This window comes from Citrus clementina, unplaced genomic scaffold (genome assembly GCF_000493195.1).
Source record: "Citrus clementina cultivar Clemenules unplaced genomic scaffold, Citrus_clementina_v1.0 scaffold_9, whole genome shotgun sequence".
NCBI classification, from domain to species: domain Eukaryota; kingdom Viridiplantae; phylum Streptophyta; class Magnoliopsida; order Sapindales; family Rutaceae; genus Citrus; species Citrus x clementina.
In genome coordinates this window covers 27,256,729-27,269,943 of record NW_006261964.1, presented here as the reverse complement: position 1 = coordinate 27,269,943, position 13,215 = coordinate 27,256,729, and the positions used below count along the sequence as shown (strand labels likewise).

The window sequence follows — 13,215 nt, the reverse complement described above, 5'->3', positions numbered from 1 at the left end:
GACGTGTTGCGATCGTGTCGTCACTTTCAGTCACAGCTAGGTGGTCTTCGCGTCGGTGACGGTCCTTGCTTCGAAGTAATAGCAGCCTAACATACGGTCCCACGTGGAACTATTAATATTAGCAGCCACACGGGTGTCCACGTGGCAAGTCAATGGACGATCGACCATGGTATCCAAAATTTTTACAAAAAAAAAAAAAAAACCAAGTGAAAAGTGGAAACTTCAATTTCTTGTTTAAACCAGTAGAAGTACCCAAATGCACTGTACCTTGAAGTGTCTGAACACTAATTAATTTGACGACAGATACTAAATTAAAATCCATGAAATTTAATTATTTGACGATACTCAAAACCTTTGAGTACCATATTCACATACTCATTGTATAAAACAAATTAATTAATAAAATACAATATTTAAGCCTTAAGAATGAAAAAATTAAAATGGTACCTAAGTACATACATCATCATGTACGACCATTACTGTTCAATATTAAATTGTTGTGCTATTTTAGTTGTCTTTTGATAAAGGCCAATGGCCACTAAATATATGAATGCCTTTATTTTTTAGAACTTGTTACCTTATAATTATTATATAAGATACATAATTGTCCTGTAATCATTCAATGAAAATCTAACGATTGTGAAAAATTAAAATTATTTTATTTTATATTTTTACAGTCGTTAAATTTTTATCGAACGGTTGCAGGACAATTGTGTACCTTACATTATTATATAAGGTATTATCTTTTTTTTTATAAAATCATTTAAACAGAGACGATGTCTCTAGATGACCATATTTTTAAAATTTAAATAATTAAATTTATTAATTTTTACTGACCTCCTTATTATTTAGAATGCTTAAACTAGTGGTCTAGGGTACCTTTACAATACCTTATATCAACCTTTTCGCTTTTGTGCCCTCACATTTATGGGTGGTAGCCCCTACGGCCATAATAATAATATATTCAATAATAAAGTTATAGATGTAGGGCATCTTCAAAAATACAAACTTTCTTCAAATGGAAAAGTTTTAACATTATAAAGTGTCGACATATTCAAAGTTGGTAGCTAAATTGCATTGAATTATTACAACAATTGTGTTGGTTTACTAAAAGCCATATTTAGGTGTAGATGCATCCAAATGTCTTTGTTAGAAATTGACTATTCAAAAGTCTTATTTTGAAATAAGGCTTCTTTATTTAGTAAATTGTTCTTTAAGGGCCTGACTCTTTTTTTGACTTAATAATTTAATCGATTTCGTTTTAATTGGTTAAGTTTTTAAATCCGTTTGTATTTTCATCTTAATGAAAATTTTTTAGTCATTAAGTCAATAACTTCTCCAAAATACCGTTATTTAATTAATTAATTAGTATCCTTACTTAATATAATTAGCATTATTACCCATATATATATAACTTGTGATGATATAGTGGTAAACTATTATTATTTTTATCTTTTTATTTTTTTTAAATTAGCATTATTTGATCATCATAGTTTTTTATGAAATTTTTTTCATATAAAAACATTATGAACTACGATAAAATTGAATTGTGTAATAATAATATATTATCTTATTTAAGTTCTTTGAAAAGTTTATTATTTCTTTAATATTTATAATTTTTAAGGGCACGAATATAAAAAGATGTTGTTTTTGTTTTAAGTTAAAGAGAAAACAAAAAGAATAAATATATTATTCAGATTCAGACATTCAATTCTATTTAGAATTTAGACTAATTCATGACATATTTCAGATAAAAAATGAACACCACCGCAGATGTTATTAGAAAAAATTTAAAAGTATCATGCCTCCTAATTTATACACTATTATATAATCATATTTTAGTAGCTTATGTTAACTTTTTGATTATCGAACAGTGTTAAAATAGTGCATTAAAGAGCCTCAAGTCGAATCATATTTTTTTAAGTGAAAAAGGAAAATTTAATGATTTTAACTTTTAGGAACATTAAATATTTTTCAAGTGTTTTTGTAATTAAATATGCTAAAGAACAATTTTGAGAAAATATTTGTCTAGATTTTAACCTTTTTTTTATCTTTTTTGAAGCCCGGGTCAAGTGGTGATGGTTTTACTTGGTTTTCTCCGTTGGGACTTGGGAGATGGGGCCCATCCGAGCTGGCGACACCGAATAAATTTTTTTTCTTACTTTCAAATTTCTTTTACTTGGTCAAACGTCAAAGAAGCTGACGATGAACATTCAAAAAGAGAAGTAACCATAACTTGAAGAAAATAATAAATAAATACATAAATAATTTAACCACCAAATTAGAATAAGAGTGATGGTAGAATAAGATTGATGGTATATTTAACCCCTCATTTTATCTCATTAATTTTAAATTATTCAGTTAATACTATTTGTTTCACAGTTGTTCTTATTGAAAAATTAAAAAAATATATTTTTTTCTTCTCTCTCATACTCTAAATAGATCATTTCTCTCTCTCTCTCTTTTTTTTCTAATGGAATGACAATTTAAACCAAATGTTAACTTCTAATCATATCCCAAATTGAAATTAATAGAATCTCATATTATCACACAAAATCAAAACAAATATAATCAATAATAATAATAATAATAATAAAACCCACCTATTCGTTCATAAATTTTAATAAAAACCCAACATTGAAATCCATCGTAAGCTGGTGGAGCGGATAATTGATGGTGATGATGAACTTGTTGTTGGTGAAGATAAATGGTAGGGGTAATGGTTACGCGAGAGAAAAAGGGAAAGAAAGAACAAAACAAAATTAATTATTTAATATGGGGTAATTAATTCTAAAAAAAATAACAAAATAAATTAAAAATTGGGGACTTTATTACGTATTTATATCGTCAAAAAGCTTAGTGATGTAGCTATCTAAAGATTTGTCTTTTAAGAGCCGGCGTGGTCCCTATGATGGTTGCTTGAGTCATTATATATGTAATGTGATGTCGTTATATGCCGTGCATGTGTTTTTGGAACTCACAACAATCGAAGAAATCTTGTTGTATTTCAACGCCGCGGTTTGTGGTTTGTTGAATACTCAGCAGCAGGACTACGTTTCCATATTTAATGCAATTCGTGAGATGTCTTGAATCTTCTTCTTCTACTCCCTTCTTCTTTGGTTTGTTTCGAGGCTTCAAAATCTATTTGTATGTGGTTTTTTGATTAATCGTAGGGTACTAGAAGTGTACAAAACTTATGTACGTAGTTTTGTACACGCCCAAAAGTTAAATTAACATATCAAAAAAGGGGAAGTTATATCTAATTGGGCTACATAATAAAATCAATTAAAACAAGTTAAGCCGTGTTAAGCACAAAACAAGTCGTTTTCTTATTGATCGTATCATGTTACGCCACTTGTTTCATAAAATGAGTTGAATCTACGTTTAAGTTTTTGTTATTGTCAATTATGTCATGACACGTTACTAAAATCTTTTACTTTTTATTTTTTTTTTTTTAATTTTTCTCAATAGACTATACCTCATCGGGTGTTTATAATAACTAAATTATTGTTTTTTTAGGATTTTTTTTTTCCCTTGACCAATTCCAATGACAACGAGAGAATAGCTTGAGAACCTTCGGGGCTTTTTAACTCAACAGGTTAACAATGCATTGTCTTCACCAACACCACTTAGACAATGGAATTTGTCAATGCGGTTACTTAATAATAAACTAAATACCAACTACAGTCTTAATCTGACTTAGGGATGGCAATGGGGAGGGGAGGGGAGGGGACCAATCTCCCCATACCCATCCCCGATGTTTTGCATATGTCCCCGTCCCCTCCCCGTCCCCGTCAAAATTGCTTGAGAGAATCCCCATCCCCTCCCCGAATAATAACAGGGGATCCCCGAGGGTCCCCGGTCCCCGAATAATTAATAGTCTAATACATTTTTTATTTTCGATTTTAAATTAATCATATTAAAATAAACTCATACCGCTATTGTAAGCTCGTAACCAACTTTGACAGCACATTAAGTCCTCCAATGTGCTTGGATGAAGTTTGTTATGGTATGAGCTCACAACTCTACCACTAGTGTTAAAAGCTGATTCAGAAGCAACTGTTGTAATTGGAATTGCCAAAATATCTCTAGCAATTCGAGCTAATGTAGGATACCTATTAGCATTTGTCTTCCACCAACTCAAAATATTAAAATCTTCCATCCGAGATATAACTTTCTCATCCAAATATGAATCTAATTCATCTGCAACAACTGCACAATCTCCATTGTTTACATAATCATTAAAACCTGTCATCCATTTGGTTGCTTTCTTATAAGAATCCCCTGTAGATCTAGTAGAAGAACTACTACCAGTATAATCAAAGCAATAAACAGTTGGTGAAAACTTCAATTAATACTCTTCAACTAATTCCCGGCAAAGGGTGACCACTTTCCCAACATACAACTATTTTGATATTTATTATTTTTAACAATATTTATAATTTTGTTATTTATTTATTAGTAATTTTAAAAATAAAAATAAAATTAAAAATTAAAATGGGGAAATGGGTAGGGGATGGGGATTCCACCTCATCCCCGTCCCCTCCCCGAATAAAAAGTTGGGTAAAAAATTTTCCCCGTCCCCTCCCCGAAAAAAAAATTGGGTATAAAATTATCCCCGTACCCTCCCCGAATGGGGAAAATCCCCGAGGGTACCCATCCCCGTGGGGATTTTTGCCATCCCTAATCTGACTTGGACCGAATCAGTTCTTCATGTTTATCACGTTCACGTTATTAGAATCTTAATCTTTGAAACTCAACAAACAAAGAAAAAGAAAGTATCCTTTTTGCACTTGGGAGTGATGCATAAATAACAATAATATCGCAAGTAGTCAATTTATGACCTTGATGATGTTGTAGTTGTTGTTGTTGTTTAAAATTTTTCAAAAAAATCAAAGAGGTGGGTGTCACGCCGTCGTCTAGAACTCAATAATGATAATTAAAATTCAACGTGATTCACGGCAAATATGGTGTGGGGTTTGAGAAGAAATTGGGTCCATGTTCACCGATGCTTCTATTAAAAGCTGGCGACCTTAATTGCCGAGTAGAACAAATGAATGCAATAAAAATACTATTGATACCCCCCTTTTATAAAAAGAATGCTAAGGTTTATATCATTTGTCGAAAGTCGAAACCTGTTTCATCGTTCTCGTAATTATATGGAGAGACTCGTATGACTTATATGAATAATAAGCTAAGAAATGAATATTTAGAAGAAAAAAAAAAGGTTATTTTTATTATGCTGTTATTATTATTATTATTTTTTTACGGAATCAAAAATGTAATAAAAATATGTTTTTGAATTTTAGATTTTGGTCAACAGCCTAAAATATTTGTATAAGTAAAAAGATATAAATTCTTTAGAAATATTGTACTGATTAAAAAAGATTATTTATAAATTAAAACAAGGGAAAAAAAATGAAAGAGCTATAATTGATCATAATCTCTCTATTTTCGCGTTGAATTGTGAGTATCTCAATTTAATTTAAATTTATCAACTTAATTTTAAAGATTACCTATTACTTATTAATTAATTACTTAAATTTGGCTTAGAACAAACCCATTATCAATATTGTAAAAATCATACAAGCTCATAGAAAAATCTTGTTAAAAAAAATTTAAAAGACTGAATTATTTTAGTTCAAATTGAAAATGCACGAGCTTTGGCATTAGGGTATCGTATAAGCATGCCTTTGACAGGATCTTAATTTTGACTTTAACGAGATTCTAAATAAATGCAAACAGGTAAAACACGTTTTCCTGAAAAAGGGTTGCTTTATTTATTTATTTATTTATTTAAAGTGAAATATTTTCCACGTAAAGTATATGTGAGAGGATCTTTTGATTTATATATGTTAAGTAAACAACTTGTTAAAATAATTCAAATAACACCAAAAAGAAAAAAAAGAGCATGTTTGGTAATTGGTTGGATATGACGAGGTATTTTGACAACTCATTTGTTCCAATGCCTGGGCTTGGCCCCCAAAAGTTCAACGACTGTTGTTGGTAAGCAAGCAATCAGACCGCTTTCTACGCACGTGAGGCTCGCGTGGACGTTTTTATTTCTGAAGGCGGCCAGAAGTTGTTTTGTTGCATGGATGTTAATTTAGTACCTGTGTGACGTATTATAATTAGTTAAATTAAAAAAACATATATATCATATAATCCCAGATGATCCATGTAATTTATTTTGATAATTCATATTTTTAATTAATTTACAAAATTGTTTCAGCAAAGGGGATTTTTGCTTTAGAATTATTCCATAAAGATTCCTAATAGGGAAGTAGAAAGACTAGGCAGCAGCGGGTTTTGTTCCACTCCTCTCTATTCACCATGTTGGATCAGGCCCATTTTAGTCCCATATCATGGAAATACAAACATTCCGGGCCCAGCAGGTTAGGCTTGAATGAAGAGGAAATCAAGAGCAATTCAGCATAAAATAGGATGGAGTGGGCTGCTAACACCCCCTTTAAAACTCTTATGAAACCCACGTTTCATATTTTTAGTTTTTTTTTTTTTTTTTTAAAGAAAATTATTTAAAAAAATTAATTTTTTTGATTAAATTTCATTTTTATCTAGAAAAATTAATTAAATTGTACACATTTTTTCACACTAAAATTTTATATTATTAGATAATTTATTTCTTCACTTTTTTATTTTATCAAAAAAAAATTATTATATCATATTTTAAGAAGTAAGGGATCACGATTTGCAAAAAACACTTCGGTTTTATTAAATTCATATTTATCCTTTTATCTTATTTTCTTAGGGAGAAGGAAAATGCTGGGCATGAATGGGAAGACTGGGCGTCACGCCGAAACTGAAATTAGAAGGATTTCTCTTGAGCAAATCGACTCATTGGAGAATTTGTTACAGGCGCAATCCGCTGGCTATAATCCCTCAGCCTCACCCAGTGTCAATCGAGGCTTGCAGTGAAACAGACGTCAAGGTTTGTCAAGTTTCGCCACTACGAGTGGTGGACCTAGCAATTTGCTATTGTTGGTTTTATGAGGAAATTACAGGCCCAACTAAATAACCAAGCTCCATTCCAAACAGCACAAGCGTAAACACAAGTCAAACTAAAAGCCCGATCAAGTACAATCCTAAGCAAATGATCCCAATAGTGAAAGAGGGACATCATGACAAAAAGTGAGGCCACATTAAAATATAAGAACAGACCCCCAAAAGTTGGTTGGTTTATTAATTACTGGTTCTTCAGCTCTTATATGCATGCCTCAAAGGAGTTGCCACTCTTCTCATCATCAAGCATTTGAACAACTTGAGAAACGCCTGCCGCAATCTCCTTCTGAATGACACCATCCGGCATGTCGAAGGTCCTCCTTCTCATCATGGAAAGGGATCTACCTGCAGGCTGAGGGTCCACCACATCAAGCATTGCTTCCAGCTCATCCACCATTGACCTCTTTGCAGCTCGCACCATCAGATCAGCTCCCTAAAATTGGCAAAGCCATCAGCATAACCCCAGCAGCATAAGCATTATTGGTTGGCCAATTGAGTATTAATCAATCTAAGCCTCTAGCAATTAGTTAATTTGCCAGGAACACTTGCTTCCTGATCGTAAGGCAGGTTAAGAATTATCCTAAACGGAAACCATAATGGGCAGACGCTATGCCCAACTGCATATGGATTAAAGGCATATCACGGGGTAAAAGTGAAAAAAAAACGAAGCTCGTGAATTTCAAGTAAAAATCACTCTTGAGGACTACCACCTTGTCAAATCCTGATTTAGAAGAGATAAGAGCTCCTTTTACCTCAATAGCATCAACGGTCAGGAGTAGAACAATAATTTTCTCCGAAAACCTTTGTCGCTCTTCAGCATCTCGGCTCACTTTCTGGCGGTAGGAGAAGTTATTGAACAATGCTCTAATCTCCTTCAACTTGGTCTTGGCAACAGCAAGATCCCTAAGGGCACGAAGAGCCTGAGACCTACGAATCAGATAAGCTCTGAAAGTAATCTGAATCATCATTGCAGCATCTTGAGGAGACAATTCCTTTTGCTTCCCCTTGTTGTTTCTAACAGATCCAAATCTTTTGGCAAAGGCCTACATCCACAAGCAAAAAGGTTTAAAAAAAAAAAAGCACCTCAGAATGAATTCAAGAAAACATGCAAGCTACAAAAGTAAAATAAATCAGGCTTTAAGGATTTTGTTAAGCTCATGAATCATGATGAGTTAATGAAAATAAAAGACAGACGGGAATATAACTTTGCTCTGATGATCAGACTCTAAACAAGTAACTTTTGAGGCACTTGGACCAATGACATTTAAAAATAGCAAGAAACTTTCACAGCTCTTATGCCTCAGTTAAATCTGAGAATAATACTGCATTCGTAAATACCATGACAGCCTATCATGCAATTCTTGAAAAGTTTCTGTTGACACAAACAACATCTCATACTATTATTAGCAGTGTGAATTGAATAATTCCAGAGCAAAGCAACTACATGGCAAACAGGTTGACATGTTGCATTTTAGGGGAGATGCCTCGTGATAAAATAGAGAAAGAGAAAAAAGTACAAAAACAACAGGAAGCAATGACCTCCTAGTGAAAACATAACCACATGCCTCTTGCCCATTTAAATTAATAGTTATAATTTAGGAATAGGTGAACTAAATCTGCACTCTGTCAATTGAAATCAGTAAAAGGACCTGAGCTGCACAGGACAAGTATTGCAGAGAGTAACATACCGAGAACAAGGCCAAAAACAAATGCTTGGTTTAAAAAAAAAAGGAAAAAAGATAGTAAAAACATAACTTCTTGCCAAACATGCTGATACATGAATCCTTTTCAGGATCTATTTTAATAAAACATTAATTTGACACAAAATTTCCTGACAAATTTCAATATTCCTCGCATTTACACGTTAACTAGTTAGCTCCAAAGAAGGGCAGGGATCTTTACTGGAAGTGCATTAATATTCAAGTTAAAGAGAAGCCGAAGTATGAAAGTACTCATGACATGAAGATTAAAGCGAGATCATCAAAAAGTTTATGGATTCAAACTCATCAATGCTCTATGAGCTAAAATTTTTAAGCTAGAAAATTGATAAACTTGCACCCACAAATTTGCAATTTCATAGCAAATATCCGATGTGTAACTGTAAACATCAAGTAACATTTCATTATTAAAATAAATAAGCGTAGCCGAAACAATCAACGTCACAAAATTCCCTACTATTCTTAATCATACCCAACAGATAGCGAAAGCATTTTAGTTAAAACTGACCCCACAAAACAAAGAAAATCAAACACAAATTCTACACTAAAGAAAAAAAATAATTAAAACATTATTTATAATAATAAGTACCCAAATACCTGTCTCAAAACAACAGCCCCATGATCAGCAGCAGGCTCTTCGATCTCCACCACACGTGTCGCACTCTCACATTTCTTCTTCTCCTTCTTCTTCTCTTTCTCTTTCTTTTCGGATTTGCTACCCTCGCCTGCATCAACAGTCGATGCTACGAAAGTGTAAGTCCGCGACTCGTCGTCTTTTCCCTTGATCTTAGCCGTCCATTTATAGCTCTTATCAACCTTCTTCTCTTCCTCCTTCTTTTTCTTCCCTTTCTTAATCTCAGCCGTACATTTATACTTCCGATCAACCGCACCTCCCTCGATCTCCGCAGTCCACGTGTACTTCCGATCCCCTCCGTCGACTCTCGCGCTGAGCAGCCGGTCGAACCTCGACTCCAGCAAGCTTACTCTGTCGCACAAAGTCTGTACCGACAACTCAGGCGCCGTTCTCCGCTGAATCCTCTTGTAGGAGTAAAACGACGGCGTTTGGTCGATCCGGACCAGATCGGTGACGGAATCGAAGATCTCGAAGGGGGTAGGGCTGGGGTTGAAGAAATCGAGAGCAGGGTTAAAAAAATCGAGAGCAGAGCTGAGATCGTGAACTTCGTCTTCTACGAAGGAGGGGAAAATGGAGGTTTCTCTGACCAAGACTGGAGGATAGTAGGGTTCGAGTAGCTCAACTTTCCTGAAGCGTCTCATTTTTTCAGCGAGTTGAATCGGTTAACTCAGTGAGTTGGAGTTGAACGAGTGAGAGGGTTTTTGATAGGAATTTACGCGATGGGCTCTAACGGGATCATGATGCGTGCGTGCATTAAAGGACTTTTGAGAAGCAGAAGAGGACAAAATTTGTCACGAACGAGGCTGGATAAAGTTATTTCGTCAAAAAAGTGTCTGGCAGGGGTAATCTTGGAATTTTGCGTGGGAAAGTGACTGTAGTAGCTGGGGATACGATATTCGCCACGTAAAACAAGGCACATGAATAGACCGTAATGGGTCTCGTTGTGTAGTGAATTTATGGGGACATGAGAATCTATCTATTGGTGCGATTACAATTTGCTTTTTCGGCGAAAAGGACAGTCTGATGGGTGCACCATGTGAGAACTCTGATCTGAGTCATCTGTCTGACCCCACCACGTGATCGCCAATAGGGATAGAATCTATATCCACGAGGCGTTAAATAATTTAATAATAATAATAATTTTTTAATTTAATATGATATTATTTAATATTTTTATTTTTTTATATTATAATTATTAATATAAATAAATAATTTATTATTTAATAATATTATATTATATTTTTTATTTTTACATTTTACTTTATTAATAAATTTATAATTTATTATGATTAATAATAAATATTTAAATATGAATAATATTAATTTAAAATTAATAATAATATAAAATATTAATACATTTTAAATATATTAATATAATATGAAAAATATTAATATAATATAATATTTAATTTAAATTAATCATAAATAAATCAATACAGTACAGTGTAACACCAAACATTATATAATATTATTATAATATAATGATAATGTAATACAATATAATACAATACATCAATATAAAAATAATATAATACATCATAATATAATATAATGTGACAAACGCACCCATAAAGTATTAAAAAATTTATTGTTTCTGCGATGCGGCGATGGGAGGTGACGGTTACGCTTTGTGGAGGCTTTTGGGAGTTATTATTATCATCGATCATGTGGCGGTTGAGACGTCTCCCATGCAGCTCTACGGTGAATCTTGATGAAGTACCGAATAAAATAAATGCATTAACAATGTTATGAAATTGTACAAATGAATGTGCCTTTGTATAGATAGGCCCCATAATCTAACTATCGACTGGAAAAAGAAAAAAAGCGACTAGAACAAGCAAGATCAATTCGACTTATCATATAAGCTAACTTAATTAAACAAATAATTCAAGTACCTAAATTATATTTAACAAAGAAAGATGCAATTGCACTTTGAATACATTTTTCCTTTATTACACTGAAGTGTTTATGGAATTTGTATCTCTCATGATACGTATAAAAGAGAAGCCGCCTGAGAAGAATAATGAAACTTAAATATCATGACATTACACCATATCAATTATCTAATTATAATGTAATTGCATTATGATTAATTAATTGGCAGTCTAAAAAATAAATTTTGTATAAGAAAAGCGGCGGCATGAATACATGATGAAGAAGAAAAGAAAGAAAAGAGGGATAGGGTTTTCATGGTTTATGTCGTGAAGGTCCCTAATCTATTAACAAATTCTCTTTTTACAAAATAGTTAAGGAATTGTTCATTGAAGTCCTACATCTATTTGGGCTTAATGAAATTTAGTTTTGGGTCCAATATATTGGGCTTGATGGATTAAAATTAAGGGTTGGCTTATACTTGCCCACTAAAATTAAAGTTAAGTTTAGCACATAAAAAAAAAAAGGTTTGGTTTGATTTATGGCCTGATTCAAAGAGAAAGCAATTAGAAACTTAAATGAGAATTTTAAAGGATTCTTTCTATTTTTTACTGAAATTTTATCGTCGGAAAGAGAGTAATTAGAAACTTAAAAGATTTTTTTAAGAGAATATATAGATCTAGAAGGTTAACCACATAAATTTATAGAGTAATTTAACGTTATGATGTAGGTACGCTTTTGTATAATTTTATCATTAATTTTTGGTGATACAAGATGTATATTCTTGAGTTTATAGGTAATTGTTTTTACCAAAAAAATTTTGTCCCAAAAAATAGTATCAGCGTCTCTTCATGTTGAATCATTGAGAATCAAATTTATTTTTTATTACTGATTAAATCTCTGGTGTTTTCGAATTTAATAATACCAAAATTATTAAAACTATTGAATTTGAGAATAAATATGTAATTGTTTTTGCAGAATTTATTTTTTAAAATTCGGATTTACAGTTTAAAACAAAAATCAGATTCAAGATTTGTGGCCGGCGGCAATAACAGCTGCCAGGGCTAAGGTTGCTAGTAAAGCAGCCGTGGTTGCCTGTGGAAAAAGCGGCAACGGTCATCAAGTAAAACAAAAAAAAATGAATAAAGAGATAAAAAAAAACCCAAAAAAAGGAGATGGATGCCTTTCGGCCGAGCAAACCAGCTACGGTCACCACACCGTGGCGGCATGACTACAGGATGAAGAAGAAAAGAAAGAAAAGATTGATAGGGTTTTCATGGTTAATATTGTGAAGGTCCTTGAGCTATTAACAAATTCTTTTGTAGCAAAATAGTTAAGGACTTTTTCATTTAAGTCCTACATTTATTTGGACTTAATGAAATTTAATTTTGGGCCCAATATATTGGGCTTGATCGATCAAAATTAAGGGTTGGTTTATATTAGCTTAGTACAATTAAAGTTAAGTTTATCCCATTAAAAAAAAGTTTGGTTTGATTTTTGGGTTGGTTCATAGAGAGAGCAGTGAGAAATTTAAAGGAGAAATTTAAAGAATTCTTTATATTCTCTATAACATTCCATTATCTGAGAGAGAATAATGAGAAACTCAAAGGATTCTCTAGGAGAATATGTAGATCTGAAATGCCAACCATACAACCCTAGAGAGAAATTCAGCATTATGGATTCAGGTATGTTTTCGTATAATTTTACTATTGATTATTAGTGATACAACGTGTATATTCCTGGGTTTATAGGTGATGATTTTCACCAAAAGATTTTTTGTCCCAACAACTAGCTAAATAGAAAGTTAGGCAACATACTTGAAAAAATCGAGTATTCTCAACTCTTTATTCGACTTACTTGAAAAAGTCGAGAATTTTTCAGACAATTTCTTATTTCAATTGAAGTCAAGTATTCCCAACTATTTACTTGACTAACATGGAAAAATCGAGAATTATGCTGAATTATAATGAT

The 13,215-nt window shown here is 32.5% G+C and overlaps 1 protein-coding gene across 1 annotated transcript; it reads right to left on the bottom strand.

Annotated features, from left to right (window-relative positions):
* Positions 1–7,024: 7,024 nt before the first annotated feature.
* Positions 7,025–10,254, bottom strand: LOC18032892 (BAG family molecular chaperone regulator 7). Its single transcript, XM_006421610.2, has 3 exons — positions 9,336–10,254; positions 7,773–8,063; positions 7,025–7,453 (listed from the first exon to the last, which is right to left on the bottom strand). Exons 1-3 carry the CDS (start codon positions 10,011–10,013, stop codon positions 7,223–7,225), a joined length of 1,200 nt encoding a protein of 399 aa, XP_006421673.1. The 5' UTR covers positions 10,014–10,254; the 3' UTR covers positions 7,025–7,222.
* Positions 10,255–13,215: the final 2,961 nt, after the last annotated feature.